Source organism: Bombina bombina, chromosome 7, assembly GCF_027579735.1.
Source record: "Bombina bombina isolate aBomBom1 chromosome 7, aBomBom1.pri, whole genome shotgun sequence".
Classification (NCBI taxonomy): Eukaryota; Metazoa; Chordata; class Amphibia; order Anura; family Bombinatoridae; genus Bombina; species Bombina bombina.
This window is the reverse complement of record NC_069505.1, coordinates 179,616,309-179,637,129: the sequence shown is the minus strand read 5'-3', so window position 1 is coordinate 179,637,129 and position 20,821 is coordinate 179,616,309. Positions and strand designations below refer to the sequence as shown.

Below are 20,821 nucleotides of genomic sequence, written 5' to 3'. Positions count from 1 at the left end.
AAAGCCTTTATTTCTTGGTGTTAATTAGGTTTTCTAGCTGCCACTTTTTTAGAACTCTTTGAATTCTTCAGGAAGGTTTGGATAAGGGTTTTGTCCACACTTTTTTTTTTTTTTTTTTTTTTTAAGAGACAGTTTTCAGCTTATTCAAATTTGTTTCTCAAGAAAATTGCTAAGCTTCCTGACATTGTCTGATTTTAGTCAGTATCAAGCCAGTGGTAACGTTCCCTTCATTGGAACCTTAATTTGGTTCTAAGAATTTTTCACGTTGCTTTTTTGAGCCTATGCACTATTTGGATTCTCTGCTTTTGTCTTTTGAAGGTTTTGATTCCTTTAGCAAATCCTGCTGTTAGAAGATTATTTGTTTGCTTGGCTATACGTCAGACTGGTTTAGCAATGAGGTAGGAGGGCATGCCTCCTAGTGGCTTGAAGTTGAATTCTCTTGAGTAAAGTCTCATAGATTCAAATCACCATGAAAGAAATTAATTTATCGGGTAAGCATGAATTCATATTTTTTTTGGACCTTGCAGGGGTCAGAAGGCTACTGCTATTACCTTAGTAACATGGCTTCATACCTTTTATTGGGTATACATGGTAGCAGGGAAGTGTAATTGTCAATTTTCTGCTAATTCAACAGAGAGCTTGCTACGTCTTGGTCTTTAAACATTGAAGCTCTCTGGATCAGATTCTTTCTATTTTTGAATTCCATTTTGTGAAGTTTATTCCTAAATTGATCTGGCCTTCTGAAGGAAAGTACTGCAGGCCATTTAATCTAACATGATGCCTCTCTTTTTAATTTCATTGTGATTTTTGTTATATCCCATACCTATGTAGTGATCTTGTAGACTCACCATCTTATGAAATAAACAAAACCAATTATCCTTACCTGATTATATGTATTTCTTTCATGATGCTGAGAGTCCACAATCCCTTCGTTTTCCTTCCTAAGGAAGTCCACATCTTCATGTAAAACCTTGGCCACCAGGAGGAAGCAAAGACACCCCAACCAAAGGCTTAAATATCCCTCCCTCTTCCTCATTACCCCAGTCCTTTCTTTAGTCAGGAGGGATATTTAGTCCCTTCCTTCCAGATGGAGACGATGAGGTCCATCCTTCCTTTAATTCAAGATGGCCAGTTTATGACCACTATAGATCTGAAGGACGCTTACCTTCATGTTCCAATCCACAGGGTTCCTGATGTTTGCATTCCTGGACCAGCACTTCCTGTTCATTGACCTTCCCTTTTGGCCTAGCTACTGCTCAAGAATCTTTACGAAGGTTCTGGGGGCTCTTCTAGCCGTTGCCAGAACTCAGGGTATTACAGTAGCCCCATACTTGGACGATATTTTGGTGCAAGCACCATCCTTTCATCTTGCGGAAGAATTCTCGGAGTCCCTTCTCAGTCTTCTTCGATCACATGGATGGAAGATAAACTTGGAAAAGAGTTCTCTTATCCCTATTACTAGGGTGGAATTCCTTCCTGGGTACTATAATAGACTCCATATCCATGAGGATATTTCTAACAGACCAGAGACATTGCAAGTCTTGCTCTCTGGATCTCCTTGAGTCTCTCTGTGGCTGAGTGTATGGAGGTGATTGGTCTCATGGTGTCCTGTATGGACATCATTCCTTTTGCCAGGTTCCGTCTCAGACCTTTACAACTGTGCATGCTGAGGCAGTGGAACGGCGATCATTCAGCTCTGTCTCAACAGATTGTATTAGACAGCCGGTCGAGAGAATCACTCTTGGTGGCTCTGTCCTGAGGGGGAACTGCTTAAGACTATCCTGGAAGATTGTTACTACGGACGCAAGCCTATTCGAATGGGGAGCTGTTTGGGGTGCCAGGAAGGAACAGGGGTTGTGGACTCAGGAGTCCTCCCTCCCGATCAATATTTTGGAACTATGGCCAATCTTCAAGGTCTTGAAGGCTTGGCCACTTCTGGGTTCATCCCAGTTTATCAGATTCCAATCAGACAATATAACCTCGGTGGCTTACATCAACCATCGGGGGAATGAGAAGTTCCTTGGTGATGAAGGAAGTATCTCAGATTCTGGAGTGGGCGGAGGCCCACAGCTGTTTTCTGTCAGCGATACACATTCCTGGTGTGGACAACTGGGAGGCAGATTTTCTCAGCAGGCAATCCTTCTATGCAAGGGAATGGTCTCCATCCTGAGGTGTTTGCAAAGATATGCAGCAAGTGAGGGATGCCGGAGATACATCTCATTGCATCCTGTCTCAATACCAAGCTTCCCAGGTACGGGTCGAGGGATCCCCAAGCTGATCTAATAGATGCACTAGCAGTGCCCTGGAGGTTCAAACATATCTCTCTCCTCCATTACCGCTTCTTCCTCGAGTGGTGTCCCGCATCAAGCAGGAGTGGGTATCGGTAATCCTGGTTGCTCCATCATGGCTGCGAAGGACGTGGTTTACGAATCTAGTGGGGATGTCCTCATCTCCTTCGTGGAAGTTACCTTGTCGCAGAGACCTGCTGATACAAGGTCCATTTGTTCATCAAAATCTAGATTCTCTGAGGCTGACTGTGGAGATTGAACGCTTAGTCTTAGCCAAGAGAGGTTTCTCTGAAAGAGTCATTGATACTCTTATTCAAGCTCGTAAACCAGTTACTCGGCATATCTACCACAAGGTGTGGAGGACCTACTTATTCTGGGGTAAAGAGCGTGAGTTTTTTTTGGCACAGAGTTAAGGTTGCCAGGATCTTATCTTTTCTCCAGGATGGACTGAAGAAGGGCCTTTCTGCTAGTTCCCTAAGGGGACAGATTTTGGCCCCGTCAGTTTTATTGCACAAGAGACTGGCTGAGCTTCCAGACGTGCAGTCCTTTATTTTGACCTGGGGCTCCTCCTTGGAGAAAAAATCTTGCTCTTCGGGTTTTGCAACAGGTTCCGTTTGAGCCTCTGCATTCCGTTGACATTAAATTGTTATCTTGGAAGGTTCTCTTTTTATCGGCTATTGCCTCTGCGCGCAGGGTTTCTGAGATTTCTGTTTTGCAATGTGAGCTCCCTTATCTGATTTTTCATGCAGGTAAGGCAGTTTTACGTACTAAATTAGGTTTTCTTCCTAAGGTTATGTCAGATCACAACATCAATCAGGAGGTTGTTGTTCCTTCCTTGTGTCCTAATCCTTCATCGAAGGAACGCTTCCAATTTGGATGTGGTTCGCGCCTTGAAGTTCTATCTTCAGGCTTCTAAGGAGTTTAGACAATCTTTCTCTTTGTTGTTTATTCGGGGAAGTGTAAGGGGCAGAAGGATACTTAGACTATCTTTTTTTTTTTTTTTTGTTAAGGAGTGTCATCTGCTTAGCTTACGAGACAGCGGGACATTGTCCTCCTGAGAGGATAATGGCTCATTCCACTAGAACAGTGGCTTCCTCTTGGGCCTTTAAGAACGAGGCCTCTCATTCAGTGTCCTCTGGAGTTTGGGTATAGTTTTCCCAACAGTAAGGAATGAAGCTATGGACTCTCCCTATATTGGGAAGGAAAACCTCATTTATGCTTACCAGATAAATTCCTTTCCTTCTGGATAAGGAGAGTCCACGACCCCCGCCCATTTTTTCTGGTCTATGGGCGATCCCCTATTTTTTATTCTTCTGGCACCATTTATACCCTAATGTTTCTCCTACTTTTTCTTGTTACCTCGGCAGAATGGGTAATGAGGAAGTGGGATGGATATTTAAGCCTTTGGCTGGGGTGTCTTTGCCTCCTCCTGGTGTCCAGGTGTTGTATTTCCCAACAGTAAGGAATGAAGCCATGGACTCTTCCTATCCGGAAGGAAAGGAATTTATCTGGTAAGCATAAATTATATCTATATAGATAATCGATCAATAATCGAGAGAGATATCTATCTATATCTCCCTATCTATATCTACAGAAAATGTTGCCAGACAGTGGCATTATGAAGTAGCCAGGTTGCGGGAGGTGTAATATTTTCTAATATTACAATTTGTTCTGCTATCCAGAGCACAAGTTAATTGCATTATGTAACTTATAAATGTATTTGATAATTTGTGCAATACAAATGTTACATTTTTAATACTGGCAATTTTTTGCTAAATATTGGCTAAATTTTTAGTTGAGGTTATTAAAATCAGCTGGGTGGTGCACCTCCTAAAAAGGTCCTGGGGCTATATTATGTATGTATGTGTTTTTAGGTGGAAAGTCATAATTACGTTTCCAATTGGACAGCCAGTATATAATATGTATAGCATTCTGTTTATGCCTTCCTCTCCTCCTCTTCCTTTCTTATTGCTTACTTTTGGCTTCAGAGTATTGAAATCCTATTGGTATGTATTGTAAACTATAGACCTTCTGTATCTTTACTACTGTCTCCCATGCATTTTTTTTTATTGTATGCACAAATGAACACCTTGTATTGTACTCTCTTTGCGTTTTTTAGGTTTTCATATTTATGTGCAATTTTGTATACCCTACCATATTACACTGCAGTTTTTGTTCCTACAGTAAATCCCTGTTATTGACCATTAATGCTCATCGCATGACTTCATTTTTGTTTTACTCCTCCTAACACGTCTCTATTTATTAAGATAAAAAGACAGTGTTTCATTTTTTTTATTTCTTTTTGTGATCTGCAGTGAGGAAGGAAAACTGTCTACCTCCCATGATTCAGCTTGTAAATATGTTGTTGTGGAGAACTGTGATGCTTCTATGGAAAATACTTCTGTCCCTCAGCCGAGTTGTAGCAGTCTAGAACAGAGGTAAGGTTATATGGAGTTGATATGTTACTGGTGTGCAAGACTATAGCTTACTATTTTAATGTTGAAGGCTGATATTGTCTTTCACACTTTTCTGCAAATTGTTTATGCCAAGGTGTGTTGTGGTATAAGAAAAAAGTCCACTTGCTGAAGTTAAAACGTCCATACTTTGTGTTCTTTATCCTGTTTATTTTATTTATTTTACTATTTTGAAAAATAAACAGTGATCCCAAATGTCCATTGGGGTGTTAAGAGCCATAAATCAGCTGGTAGCTGTCTGAACTGCAAGAATTATGACCTCCAATTTGCAAAACATTTTTATATTTAAATATTTTTTTTATTTTTTTTTAATTGAGACAGAATTTTATATATTTATTTCTTTTTCAAGATACAATGAGTCCACGGATTTCATCCTTACTTGTGGGATTACGCCTCCTGGTCAGCAGGAGGAGGCAAAGAGCACCACAGCAAAGCTGTATAAATAGCTCCTCCCTTCCCTCCCAACCCAGTCATTCTCTTTGCCTGTGTTAGTGATAGGAAGAGGTAAAGTGAGGTGTTAGTTTAGATTCTTCAATCAAGAGTTTAAAGCAATAGGAATTGGTGGGACATAATTCTCACTGCGCCTCCTATATTTATTTGCTGCCCTAATACAGATAGGCTAAGCACTTTTAACTCAGGCTGATTTTAGTCCACAGGCTATGAGAGGGAGAGGACCTCTGAAAACCTGCTGGACTGCCATGCTGTCGCTCAGCATTCCAGGTAAGTGCTAACTTTATTGTTTCTGGGGACAAAGTCATTTCTCAGAAGAAAGTGAGCACTATTTTTCTTAACAACTGAGTAAGGTTCATAAAGCATGGACTTTTACTATATTCAGTTTGCCTTGTGTGTTACAGGGGGAAAATACACATTGCAGTATGTTCTGTTTTCTTTCATGTAATTGACAAGAGTCCATGAGCTAGTGACGTATGGGATATACATCCCTACCAGGAGGGGCAAAGATTCCCAAACCTCAAAATGCCTATAAATACACTCCCACCACACCCACAATTCAGTTTTACAAACTTTGCCTCCTATGGAGGTGGGGAAGTATGTGCTAGATTTCTACGTTGATATGCGCTTCTCCGCATGCTGAAGCCCGGTTCCTCTTAGAGTGCAGTAAACGACAGAGGTATGTGAAGGGAGTATTACGTATTGAATACAGTGGTCATCCTAATGGGGATCTATTTCATAGGTTCTCTGTTATCGGTCGTAGAGATTCATCTCCTACCTCCCTTTTCAGATCGACGATATACTCTTATATACCATTACCTCTACTGATTCTCGTTTCAGTACTGGTTTGGCTATCTACTTTATGTAGATAAGTGTCTTTTGGTAAGCATGTTTTCTTTTATTTAAGACACTCTCAGCTATGGGTTGGCACTTTATATGTAAAGTTCTAAATATGTTTTGTACTTATATTTGCCATGGTTCAGGTTAATCAGTATATTTCCTTTTCGCAGACTGTCCGTTTCATTTTGGGAAATGCATTAAAAAAAAAAAAAATGTAACCTGAAATTTTTAAATTGACTCTCTTTTTTTAAATTGCGGGCTGTTAGGCTCGCGGGAGCGCAAAATGCTATAATTTATTGCATCATTCTTGGCGCGAGAATTATGGGATATACATTCCTACCAGGTGGGGCAAAGTTTCCCAAACCTCAAAATGCCTATAAATACACCCCTCACCACACCCACAATTCAGTTTTACAAACTTTGCCTCCCATGGAGGTGGTGAAGTAAGTTTGTGCTAGATTTCTACGTTGATATGCGATTTGCAGCAGGCTGAAGCCCGGTTTTCCTCTCAGAGTGCAGTGAATTTCAGAGGGATGTGAAGAGAGTATTGCCTATTTGAATACCATGGCCTTCCTCTAGGGGATCTATTTCATAGGTTCTCTGTTATCGGTCGTAGAGATTTCTTCTCCTACCTCCCTTTTCAGATCGACGATATACTCTTATATACCATTACCTCTACTGATTCTCGTTTCAGTACTGGTTTGGCTATCTACTATATGTAGATGAGTGTCTTAGGGTAAGTAAGTCTTATTTTATTCATGACACTCTAAGCTATGGTTGGGCACTTTATATGTAAAGTTCTAAATATATGTTTTAAACTTATATTTGCCATGATTCAGGATAATCAGTGTTCCTTCTTTCAGACTGTCAGTTTCATTTTTTGGGAAAATACATATGAATAAAATATTTTTCTTACCTTATAATTTTCAATTGACTTTTTTTCTTCTAAATTGCGGGCTGTCAGGCTCACGGGTGCAGAAAATGCTACAATTTATTGCGTCATTTTTGGCGCGAGACTTTTTTGGCGCGAGAATATCGTCATTTCCGGCGTCATAGTTGACGGCGGAAGTTTTCACGTGGTTGCGTCATTTTTGACGCATGTTTGTGGCAGACGTTTCTTGGCGCCAAAAAATGTGGGCGTCATACTTGGCGCCAGTTTTTTTCACATTATTTCAGTCTCACTTTTTAGTTGCTTCTGGTTGCTAGAGGCTTGTTTTGTTTTGCATTTTTCCCATTCCTGAAACTGTCATTTAAGGAATTTGATAATTTTGCTTTATATGTTGTTTTTTTTCTATTACATATTGCAAGATGTCACTACCTGACCCTGGATCAGAATCTACTTCTGGAAAGACGCTGCCTGATGTTGGTTCTACCAAAGATAAGTGCATTTGTTGTAAACTTTTGGTAACTGTTCCTCCGGCTGTAGTTTGTGTTAGTTGTCATGATAAACTATCTAACGCAGATAATATTTCCATTAGTAATAATACATAATTATAATTTGTTTCTAATTCTAATTATAATTTGTTTCTAATTCTATTCGGAAGGCTCTGTCTGTTATTCCTCCTTCTAGTAAACGTAAAAGGTCTTTTAAAACTTCTCATATTTCAGATGAATTTTTAAATGACCGCCATCATTCTGACTTATCTATCTCTGATGAGGATCTATCTGGTTCAGAAGATTCTGCCTCAGATATTGACACTGATAAATCTTCATATTTGTTTAAAATGGAGTTTATTCGTTCTTTACTTAAAGAAGTGTTGATTGCATTAGATATGGAGGAGTCTAGTCCTCTTGATATTAAAACTAATAAGCGTTTAAATTCAGTTTTTAAACCTCATGTAGTTATTCCAGACGTTTTTCCAGTTCCTGATGCTATTTCCGAAGTAATTTCTAGGGAATGGTATAGTCTGGGTACTTCATTTACTCCTTCTCCAAGGTTTAAGAAATTGTACCCTTTGCCATCTGATTAGAGTTTTGGGAAAAAATCCCTGTAGTTGATGGGGCTATCTCTACTCTTGCTAAACGTACTACTATTCCTACGGCAGATAGTACTTCTTTTAAGGATCCTTTAGATAGGAAGCTTGAATCCTTTCTAAGGAAGGCTTATTTATGTTCAGGTAATCTTCTTAGACCTGCTATTTCTTTGGCGGATGTTGCTGCAGGCTTTAGCGCAACAAGTGTCAGACCATAATGCTTATAGCATTATTAAACTTCTTCAACATGCTAATAACTTTGTTTGTGATGCCATTTTTGATATCATTAGGATTGATGTCAGGTATATGTCTTAAGCCATAAAGCTCTTCTAGCTAAAATAGCTAAAGTCTTGGAATGCAGATATGACTTCTAAGTCGACGTTGCTTTCTCTTTCTTTACAAGGTAATAAATTATTTGATTCTCAGTTGGATTCAATAATTTCAACTGTTACTGGGGGGAAGGGAGCCTTTTTGGCTCAGGACAAAAAATCTAAAGGTAAATATAGGGCTGCTAATCGTTTTCGTTCCTTTCGTCAGAATAAGGAACAGAAGCCTGACCCTTCCCCTAAAGGAACATTTTCCGTTTGGAAACCTTCTCCAGTCTGGAATAAATCCAAGCCTTTTAGAAAGTCAAAACCAGCTCCCAAATCCGCATGAAGGTGCAGCCCTCATTCCAGCACAGCTGGTAGGGGGCAGGTTACGATTTTTCAAAGATGTTTGGACCAATTCGATTCAAAGTCTTTGGATTCAGAACATTGTTTCTCAAGGGTACAGAATAGGTTTCAAGGTAAGACCGCCTGTGAGAAGATTTTTCCTTCCACGCATTCCAGTAAATCCAATAAAGGCTCAGGCGTTTCTGAAATGTGTTTCAGACCTGGAGTCGGCTGGGGTAATTGTGCCAGTTCCAGATCTGGAACGGGGTCTGGGGTTTTACTCAAATCTGTTCATTGTACCAAAGAAGGAGAATTCTTTCAGACCAGTTCTGGATCTAAAAATATTGAATCGTTATGTAAGGATACCAACATTCAAAATGGTGACTATAAGGACTATTCTGCCTTTTGTTCAGTAAGGGCATTATATGTCTACAATAGACTTACAGGATGCATATCTTCATATTCCAATTCATCCAGACCACTATCAGTTCCTGAGATTCTCTTTTCTAGACAAACATTACCAGTTTGTTGCTCTTCCTTTTGGCCTAGCAACAGCTCCAAGGATCTTTTCAAAGGTTCTCGGTGCCCTTCTCTCTGTAATCAGAGAACAGGGTATTGCGGTATTTCCTTATTTGGACGATATCTTGGTACTTGCTCAGTCTTTACATTCTGCAGAATCTCATACGAATCAACTTGTGTTGTTTCTTCAAAGACATGGTTGGAGGATCAATTTACCAAAGAGTTCCTAGATTCCTCAGACAAGAGTAACCTTTTTGGGTTTCCAAATAGATTCAGTGTCCATGACTTTGTCTCTAACAGAAAAGAGACGTCTGAAATTGGTTTCAGCTTTTCGAAACCTTCAGTCTCAATCATTCCCTTCGGTAGCTTTGTGCATGGAAATTCTAGGTCTCATGACTGCTGCATCGGACGCGATCCCGTTTTCACGTTTTCCAGCTTTGTATGCTGAACCAATGGTGCAGGGATTATACAAAGATATCACAATTAATATCCTTAAATCCCAATGTTCGATCTTCTCTGACTTGGTGGTTAGATCACCATCGTTTAATTCAAGGGGCCTCTTTTGTTCGTCCAACCTGGACTGTGATCTAAACAGATGCGAGTCTTTCAGGCTGGGGAGCTGTATGGGGATCTCTGACAGCGCAGGGGGTTTGGGAATCTCAGGAGGCGAGATTACCAATCAACATTTTGGAACTCTGTGCGATTTTCAGAGCTCTTCAGTTCTGGCCTCTTCTGAAGAGAGAATCGTTTATTTGTTTTCAGACAGACAATGTCACAACCGTGGCGTATGTCAATCATCAAGGTGGGACTCACAGTCCTCAGGCTATGAAAGAAGTATCTCGGATACTTGTATGGGCGAAATCCAGCTCCTGTCTAATTTCTGCGGTTCACATCCCAGGTATAGATAATTGGGAAGCGGATTATCTGTCGCCAGACGTTGCATCCGGGCGAGCGAATGGTCTCTTCACCCAGAGGTATTTCTTCAGATTGTTCAAATCTGGGGACTTCCAGAAATAGATCTGATGGCTTCTCATCTAAACAAGAAACTTCCCAGGTATCTGTCCAGATCCAGGGATTCTCAGGCGGAAGCGGTGGACGCGTTGTCACTTCCTTGGAATTATCAACCTGCTTATATCTTTCCGCCTCTAGTTCTTCTTCCAAAAGTGATTTCCAAAATCCTAATGGAGTGTTCGTTTGTACTGCTGGTGGCTCCAGCATGGCCACACAGGTTTTGGTATGCGGATCTCGTTCGGATGGCCAGTTGCCAACCTTGGACACTTCCGTTAAGGCCAGACCTTCTATCTCAAGGCCCATTTTTCCATCAGGATCTCAAATCATTAAATTTGAAGGTATGGAGATTGAACGCTTAATACTTAGTCATAGAGGTTTCTCTGACTCAGTGATTAATACTATGTTACAGGCTCGTAAATCTGTGTCTAGAAAGATTTATTACAGAGTTTGGAAGTCTTACATTTCTTGCTAATCATCCTGATATTCATTGTTTTGTACAGGCTTTGGTTCGTATTAAGCCTGTCATTAAGTCAATCTCTCCTCCTTGGAGTCTTAATTTGGTTCTGAGGGCTTTACAGGCTCCTCCGTTTGAACCTATGCATTCTTTGGATATTAAATTACTTTCTTGGAAAGTTTTGTTCCTTTTGGCCATCTCTTCTGCTAGAAGAGTTTCTGAGCTATCTGCTCTTTCTTGTGAATCTCCTTTTCTGATTTTTCATCAGGATAAGGCGGTGTTGCGGACTTCATTTAATTTTTTACCTAAAGTTGTGAATTCTAACAACATTAGTAGAGAAATTGTTGTCCCTTCATTGTGTCCTAACCTAATAAAAATTCTCTGGAGAGATCTTTACATTCTTTGGATGTAGTAAGAGCTTTGAAATATTATGTTGAAGCTACTAAAGATTTCAGAAAGACTTCTAGTCTATTTGTTATCTTTTCTGGTTCTAGGAAAGGTCAGAAGGCTTCTGCCATTTCTTTAGCATCTTGGTTAAAGTCTTTGATCATCGTGGAGTCGGGTATATCCCCGCTTCAAAGGATTACGGCTCATTCTACTAGATCAGTTTCTACTTCCTGGGCTTTTAGGAATGAAGCTTCTGTTGATCAGATTTGCAAAGCAGCAACTTGGTCTTCTTTGCATACTTTTACTAAATTCTACCATTTTGATGTTTTTTCTTCTTCTGAAGCAGTTTTTGGTAGAAAAGTACTTCAGGCAGCTGTTTCAGTTTGATTCTTCTGCTTATAATTTCAGTTTTTTTCATTAATAAGATTAAAACTTTTTGATTTCTGTTGTGGATTATTTTTTCAGCGGAATTGGCTGTCTTTATTTTATCCCTCCCTCTCTAGTGACTCTTGCATGGAAGTTTCACATCTTGGGTATCTGCTATCCCATACGTCACTAGCTCATGGACTCTTGCCAATTACATGAAAGAAAACATAATTTATGTAAGAACTTACCTGTTAAATTCATTTCTTTCATATTGGCAAGAGTCCATGAGGCCCACCCTTTTTGTGGTGGTTATGATTTTTTTGTATAAAGCACAATTATTCCAATTCCTTGTTTGATGCTTTCGCTCCTTTCTTATCACCCCACTTCTTGGCTATTCGTTAAACTGAATTGTGGATGTGGTGAGGGGTGTATTTATAGGCATTTTGAGGTTTGGGAAACTTTGCCCCTCCTGGTAGGAATGTATATCCCATACGTCACTAGCTCATGGACTCTTGCCAATATTAAAGAAATGAATTTATCAGGTAAGTTCTTACATAAATTGTTACGTTCGTTCTTTGTTGAAAAGGTGTTGATTATTTTGGATATTGAGGAGACTAGTCCTCTTGATTTTAAGGCTAGCTAACATTTAAATTCTGCTTATTAACCTCCTGTGGTTACTTCAGAGGTACTTCTTTTATTCCTTTTTTAAGGTTTTAAAATTGTATCCTTTGCCAGCAGTTAGTTTGGAGTTTTGGGAAAAGATCCCAAAAGTTAATGGGGCTATCTATACTCTTGCTAAACGTACTACTATTCCTATGGAAAATAGTATTTATTTTAAAGATCCTTTAGATGGGAAACTTGTATCTTTTCTAAGGAAAATTCATTTTCAGGTCCTTTTCTTAGGCCTGCAATTTCTTTGGCTGATGTTGCAGCTGTTTTCATCTTTTTTGGTTGGAAACTTTAGCGCAACAAGTATTGGTTTATGATTTGTTTAGCATTGTTAACTTGTTTCAACATGCTAATTTCATTTGTGATGCCATTTGATATTATCAAAATTGAGATTAAATCTGTCTTTAGCTATTTTAGCTAGAAGAACTTTCACCTAGATTTAGAGTTCTGCGTTAGCCGTCAAAAGCAGCGTTAAGGGGTCCTAACGCTGCTTTTTACTGGCCGCTGCTATTGAGTCAGGCAGGAAAGGGTCTAACGCTCACTTCCTCACCGCGACTCCAGGCTACCGCAGATCCCCTTACGCCAATTGCGTATCCTATCTTTTCAATGGGATCTGCCTAACGCCGGTATCTAGAGTCTTGGGAGAAGTGAACGGTAGACCCTCTACCGACAAGACTCCTACCGTCAAAAAAAGTCAGTAGTTAAGAGCTTTATGGGCTAACGCGTGAATATAAAGCTCTTAACTACTGTGCTATAAAATACACTAACACCCATAAACTACCTATGTACCCCTAAACTGAGGCCCCCCACATCGCCGCCATTATAATAAAAAAAATTAACCCCTAATCTGCCAACCGGACACCGCCGCCACCTACATTATACCCATAAACCCCTAATCTGCTGCCCCTAACATCGCCGACCCCTATATTATATTTATTAACTCCTAATGTGCCCCCCTCCAACGTCGCCGCTACCTAACTACACTTATTAACTCCTAATCTGCCGATCGGACCTAGCCGCCACTATAATAAATGTATTAACCCCTAAACCGCCACACTCCTGCCTCGCAAACACTAGAATAAATGTTATTAACCCCTAATCTGCCCTCCCTAACATCGCCGCCACCTACCTACAATTATTAACCCCTAATCTCCCGCCCGCACCGTCGCCGCTACTATAATAAAGTTATTAACCCCTAACACTAACACCCCCCTAACATAAATATAATTTAAATTAAACGAAATAATATTCCTAAAATTAACTAAATTAATCCTATTTAAAACTAAATACTTACCTATCAAATAAACCCTAATATAGCTACAATATAACTAATAATTACATTGTAGCTATTTTAGGATTTATATTTATTTTACAGGCAACTTCGTATTTATTTTAACTAGGTACAATAGCTATTAAATAGTTAACTATTTAATAGCTACCTAGTTAAAATAAGTACAAAATTACCTGTAAAATAAATCCTAATCTAAGTTACAAATACACCTAACACTACACTATCATTAAACTAATTAAATAAATTACCTACAATTCGCTAAACTAAAATACAATAAAATAAACTATTCTATAATACAAAAAAAAACACTAAATTACAAAAAATAAAGAACTACAAGAAGTTTAAACTAATTACACCTAATCTAAGCCCCCTAAATAAAATAAAAAAGCCTCCCAAAATAAAAAATTCCCTATCTAAACTACCAAAGTAATCCGCTCTTTTACCAGCCCTTAAAAGGGCTTTTTGCGGGGCATTGCCCCAAAGTAATCAGCTCTTTTACCTGAAAATAAAAATACAATACCCCCCAACATTACAACCCACCACCCACATACCCCTACTCTAACCCACCCAAACCCCCCTTAAAAAAAACTATGGCTAACCCCCTGAAGATCATCCTACTTTGAGTCGTCTTCACCCAGCCGAGCCGAATTCTTCATCCAAGGTGCGCAGAGGTCCTTCATCCAGTAGAAGTCTTCATCCAAGCGGCAAAGAAGAGGTCCTCCATCCGGTAGAAGTGTTCATCCAGGCGGCTTCAATCTTCATCCATCCGGAGCGGAGCCATCTTCAACGGAGCCGACACGGAGCCATCCTCTTCAACCGACGAATAAAGGTTCCTTTAAGGGACATCATCCAAGATGGTGTCCCTTCAATTCTGATTGGCTGATAGAATTCTATCAGCCAATCGGAATGAAAGTAGAAAAAATCTGATTGGCTAATGCAATCAGCCAATCAGATTGAAGTTCAATCCGATTGGCTGATCCAATCAGCCAATCGTATTGAACTCGCATTCTATTGGCTGTTCTGATCAGCCAATAGAATGCGAGTTCAATACGATTGTTTTTTTTACCAGCCCTTTTAAGGGCTGGTAAAAGAGCTGATTACTTTGGTAGTTTAGAATAGGGTAGGGAATTTATTTGGGGGGGTTATTTATTTTAGTAGGGGGCTTAGATTAGGTGTAATTAGTTTAAACTTCTTGTAATTCTTTTTTATTTTTGTAATTTAGTGGGGGGTTTTGTATTATAGAATAGTTTATTTTATTGTATTTTAGTTTAGCTAATTGTAGGTAATTTTATTTAATTAGTTTAATGATAGTGTAGTGTTAGGTGTATTTGTAACTTAGGTTAGGATTTATTTTACAGGTAATTTTGTACTTTAACTAAGTAGCTATTAAATAGTTATTAACTATTTAATAGCTAATGTACCTAGTTAAAATAAATATAAATCCTAAAATAGCTACAATGTAATTATTAGTTATATTGTAGCTATATTAGGGTTTATTTGATAGGTAAGTATTTAGTTTTAAATAGGATTAATTTAGTTAATTTTAGGAATATTATTTCGTTTCATTTAAATTATATTTGTTAGGGGGGTGTTAGGGTTAGAGTTAGGTTTAGGGGTTAATAACTATTATAGTAGCGGCGACGGTGCGGGCGGGAGATTAGGGGTTAATAATTGTAGGTAGGTGGCGGCGATGTTAGGGAGGGCAGATTAGGGGTTAATGACATTTATTTTAGTGTTTGCGAGGCGGGAGTGCGGCGGTTTAGGGGTTAATACATTTATTATAGTGGCTTAAAAATACCAAACATCACAAATCAAAATTAAAATGAAATAAATGTGATAACACAATCAAAGATCATGAAAGCACCAACGAGAAAGAAAAAACAAGTGGAATAAAATTGTGAGTTCTTGTAAGGATATGGGTATTCTTGCTTGGGATCTTCTGTTTCTTTGTATCTTTAGAAATTCTCAGAGAAAAGGAAGAGAAAATGCAACATAGTGTAATTCTGTAACACTATCCAGAATATATATCAAGCTTGTGGCCAAATGCCTACTCACATGTGTTGGAGCTTATGCCTAAGCTCAAGGAAATGCGCACACCCACTTTACACTAGTGGGCAAACAGTACTCTCACGGCAATATAATATAAAACAATTTATTAAAATGTGATAAAAAGCGTCAAATGCTTATAGTACACCTATTATAGAGGTTAATAGAGCAGCAAATTCTTATTATTGCTCACAAAAGCAAACTCCACTGAAGGATGCAAGTGGATTCGGGCAGCAGAAACTTAACCGCTAAACCGTTCAACCTGACCACAGATGTGAGATGCTCCTCCTTCCGGTGCACGAGCAAGTGTAGAGACGCGCAGGAGAGTTAATACGCATATCCTTACAAGAACTCACAATTTTATTCCACTTGTTTTTTCTATCTCGTTGGTGCTTTCATGATCTTTGATTGTGTTATCACATTTATTTCATTTATTATAGTGGCGGCAAGGTCCGGTCGGCAGATTAGGGGTTAATAAGTGTAGGTAAGGTAGCGGTGACGTTGGGGGGGCAGATTAGGGGTTAATAAATATAATATAGGGGTCGGCGGTGTTAGGGGCAGCAGATTAGGGGTTCATAGGGATAATGTAGGTTGCGGCGGTGTCCGGAGCGACAGATTAGGGGTTAATATAATGCAGGTGTCAGCGATAGCGGGGTGGCAGATTAGGGGTTAATAAGTGTAAGGTTAGGGGTGTTTAGACTCGGGGTTCATGTTAGGGTGTTAGGTGCAGACTTAGAGAGTGTTTCCCCATAAGAAACAATGGGGCTGCGTTAGGAGCTGAACACTGCTTTTTTTGCAGGTGTTAGGTTTTTTTTTCAGCCCAAACTACCCCATGGTTTCCTATGGGGATATCGTGCACAAGCACGTTTTTCCAGCTTACCGCTACCGTAAGCAACGCTGGTATTGAGGGTTGAATTAGAGCTAAATTAGGCTCAACGCACCCTTTTTTGAGCCTAACGCAGCCCCTCAGACAATTCTAAATACCAGCGTTGTTTGAAGGGTGCGCTGGGAAAAAAAGCAGCGTTGGCTACGCAGGTTTTTACCGACAAAATTCTAAATCTAGCGGTTTGTGACTTAAATCTTGGAATGCTGATTTGATTTCTAAAATCTAGATTTCAATTTTTCTTTCCTTCCAAGGTAATAAATTATTTGGTTCACAGTTGGATTCAATACTTTCAACTGTTACTCTGGGGAAGGGAGTTTTTTTGCTTCAAGATTAAGTTCTAAGCTTATATTAGTTTTTGTTCTTAATGAGGAACAGAAACCTTCCCCAAGTAACATGTTTCTTATTGGAAGCTTTCTTCAAAATGGAATGAATTCAAACCATTTAAGAGATCAAAGCCAGCCCCCAAATTCGCATGAAGGTGCGGCCCTTATTCCAGCTTAGCTGGTAGGGGGCAGGTTAAGATTTTTCTAAAGTTGTTTGGTTCAATTCTGTCCAAACCTCTTAGATTGGGGTACAGAATAGGATTCAGAGTGAGACCGCCTGTAAAGTTTTTTTTCTCTCTCACATATTCTAGCTATTCCAGTAAAGGCTCAGACTTTCCTGAAGTGTGTTTCAGACCTGGAGTTATCTGGGGTATTCATACCAGTTCCGTTTCAGGAACGGGGTCTGGGGTTTTGTTCAGAACTATTCATTGTCCCAAAGAAAGAAAAACTTTTGTATTGTCATGTTAGAGTACCATCTTTCAGAATGTTATTACTTTTAAATTTAAATTAGAACATCTCCGCGCTCTGCTTAAGGAGGTGTTATCTACTCTGGATGATTGTGACAATTTGGTCATTCCAGAGAAATTATGTAAGATGGACAAGTTCCTAGAGGTCCCGGTGCCCCCCAATGCTTTTCCTATACCCAAGCGGGTGGCGGACATTGTAAATAAGGAATGGGAAAGGCCCGGCATACCTTTTGTTCCTCCCCCTATATTTAAGAAATTATTTCCTATGGTCGACCCCAGAAAGGACTTATGGCAGACAGTCCCCAAGGTCGAGGGGGCGGTTTCTACTCTAAACAAACGCACTACTATCCCTATAGAAGATAGTTGTGCTTTCAAAGATCCTATGGATAAAAAATTAGAGGGTTTGCTTAAAAAGATGTTTGTTCAGCAAGGTTACCTTCTACAACCAATTTCATGCATTGTTCCTGTCACTACAGCAGCGTGTTTCTGGTTCGAAGAACTAGAAAAGTCGCTCAATAAAGAATCTTCGTATGAGGAGGTTATGGACAGAGTTCAAGCACTTAAATTGGCTAACTCTTTTATCTTAGACGCCACTTTGCAATTAGCTAGATTAGCGGCGAAAAATTCAGGTTTTGCTATTGTGGCGCGCAGAGCGCTTTGGCTAAAGTCTTGGTCAGCGGATGTGTCCTCCAAGAACAAATTGCTTAACATCCCTTTCAAGGGTAAAACGCTGTTTGGCCCTGACTTGAAAGAGATTATTTCAGACATCACTGGGGGAAAGGGCCACGCCCTTCCTCAGGATAGGTCTTTTAAGGCTAAAAATAAGCCAAATTTTCGTCCCTTTCGCAGAAACGGACCAGCCTCAAATTCTACACCCTCTAAGCAAGAGGGTAATAGTTCTCAAACCAAACCAGCCTGGAGACCGATGCAAGGCTGGAACAAGGGTAAGCAGGCCAAGAAACCTGCCACTGCTACTAAAACAGCATGAAGTGTTGGCCCCCGATCCGGGACCGGATCTGGTGGGGGGCAGACTCTCTCTCTTTGCTCAGGCTTGGGCAAGAGATGTTCAGGATCCTTGGGCGCTAGAAATAGTTTCTCAAGGTTATCTCCTGGAATTCAAGGAACTACCCCCAAGGGGGAGGTTCCACAGGTCTCAATTGTTTTCAAACCAAATAAAAAGACAGGCATTCTTACATTGTGTAGAAGACCTGTTAAGAATGGGAGTGATTCATCCTGTTCCATTAGGAGAACAAAGGATGGGGTTTTACTCCAATCTGTTCATAGTTCCCAAAAAAGAAGGAACATTCAGACCAATTTTAGATCTCAAGATTCTAAACAAATTTCTCAGGGTTCCATCGTTCAAAATGGAAACCATTCGAACAATTCTTCCTACCATCCAGGAAGGTCAATTCATGACCACGGTGGATTTAAAGGATGCGTATCTACATATTCCTATCCACAAGGAACATCATCGGTTCCTAAGGTTCGCCTTTCTGGACAAGCATTACCAGTTTGTGGCACTTCCATTCGGATTAGCCACTGCTCCAAGGATTTTCACAAAGGTACTAGGGTCCCTTCTAGCGGTGCTAAGACCAAGGGGCATTGCAGTAGTACCTTACTTGGACGACATACTGATTCAAGCGTCGTCTCTGTCAAAAGCAAAGGCTCATACGGACATTGTCCTAGCCTTTCTCAGATCTCACGGGTGGAAAGTGAACATAGAAAAAAGTTCTCTGTCCCCGTCAACAAGAGTTCCCTTCTTGGGAACAATAATAGACTCCTTAGAAATTAAGATTTTTCTGACAGAGGCCAGAAAATCAAAACTTCTAAGCTCTTGTCAAGTACTTCATTCTGTTCTTCTTCCTTCCATAGCGCAGTGCATGGAAGTAATAGGTTTGATGGTTGCGGCAATGGACATAGTTCCTTTTGCACGAATTCATCTAAGACCATTACAACTGTGCATGCTCAGACAGTGGAATGGGGATTATACAGACTTGTCTCCGACGATCCAAGTAGATCGAAGATCCAGAGACTCACTCCGTTGGTGGCTGAACCTGGACAATCTGTCACAGGGAATGAGCTTCCGCAGGCCAGAGTGGGTCATTGTCACGACCGACGCCAGTCTGGTGGGCTGGGGCGCGGTCTGGGGACCCCTGAAAGCTCAGGGTCTATGGTCTCGGGAAGAATCTCTTCTCCCGATAAACATTCTGGAACTGAGAGCGATATTCAATGCTCTCAAAGCTTGGCCTCAACTAACAAAGGCCAAATTCATAAGGTTTCAATCAGACAACATGACGACTGTTGCATATATCAACCATCAGGGGGGAACAAGGAGTTCCCTGGCGATGGAGGAAGTGACCAAAATAATTCAATGGGCGGAGAATCACTCCTGCCACTTGTCTGCAATCCACATCCCAGGAGTGGAAAATTGGGAAGCGGATTTTCTGAGTCGTCAGACTTTCCATCCGGGGGAGTGGGAACTCCATCCGGAAATCTTTGCCCAAATAACTCAATTATGGGGCATTCCAGACATGGACCTGATGGCGTCTCGTCAGAACTTCAAGGTTCCTTGCTACGGGTCCAGATCCAGGGATCCCAAGGCGACTCTAGTAGATGCACTGATAGCGCCTTGGACCTTCAAACTAGCTTATGTATTCCCGCCGTTTCCTCTCATTCCCAGGCTGGTTGCCAGGATCAATCAGGAGAGGGCTTCGGTGATCTTGATAGCTCCTGCGTGGCCACGCAGAACTTGGTATGCAGACCTGGTGAATATGTCATCGGCTCCACCATGGAAGCTACCTTTGAGACAGGACCTTCTTGTTCAAGGTCCATTCGAACATCCGAATCTGGCTTCACTCCAACTGACTGCTTGGAGATTGAACGCTTGATTTTATCAAAGCGTGGGTTTTCAGATTCTGTCATTGATACTCTTATCCAGGCTAGAAAGCCTGTAACTAGGAAAATTTACCATAAAATATGGAAAAAATATATCTGTTGGTGTGAATCTAAAGGATTCCCATGGAACAAGATAAAAATTCCTAAGATATTCTATCCTTTCTACAAGAGGGTTTGGAGAAAGGATTATCTGCAAGTTCTTTGAAGGGACAGATTTCTGCTTTATCTGTTTTACTTCACAAAAAGCTGGCGGCTGTGCCAGATGTTCAAGCTTTTGTTCAGGCTCTGGTTAGAATCAAGCCTGTTTACAAACCTTTGACTCCTCCTTGGAGTCTCAATTTAGTTCTTTCAGTTCTTCAAGGGGTTCCGTTTGAACCCTTACATTCCGTAGATATTAAGTTACTATCTTGGAAAGTTTTGTTTTTGGTTGCAATTTCTTCTGCTAGAAGAGTTTCAGAGTTATCTGCTCTGCAGTGTTCTCCTCCTTATCTGGTGTTCCATGCAGATAAGGTGGTTTTGCGTACTAAACCTGGTTTTCTTCCGAAAGTTGTTTCTAACAAAAACATTAACCAGGAGATAGTTGTGCCTTCTTTGTGTCCGAATCCAGTTTCAAAGAAGGAACGTTTGTTACACAATTTGGATGTAGTTCGTGCTCTAAAATTCTATTTAGAGGCTACAAAGGATTTCAGACAAACATCTTCTTTGTTTGTTGTTTATTCTGGTAAAAGGAGAGGTCAAAAAGCAACTTCTACCTCTCTCTCTTTTTGGCTTAAAAGCATCATCCGATTGGCTTATGAGACTGCCGGACGGCAGCCTCCTGAAAGAATCA

General features: G+C 40.3%; 1 protein-coding gene across 1 annotated transcript in view; it reads left to right on the top strand.

Annotated features, from left to right (window-relative positions):
- The window catches only part of PPP6R3 (protein phosphatase 6 regulatory subunit 3), a gene marked incomplete in the record, with an annotated part of 489,908 nt that overhangs the window by 425,471 nt on the left and 43,616 nt on the right, over window positions 1-20,821 (top strand). Inside the window, 1 exon segment of the mRNA XM_053720450.1 lies at window positions 4,604-4,726. Coding sequence (XP_053576425.1) covers window positions 4,604-4,726 — 123 coding nt within the window.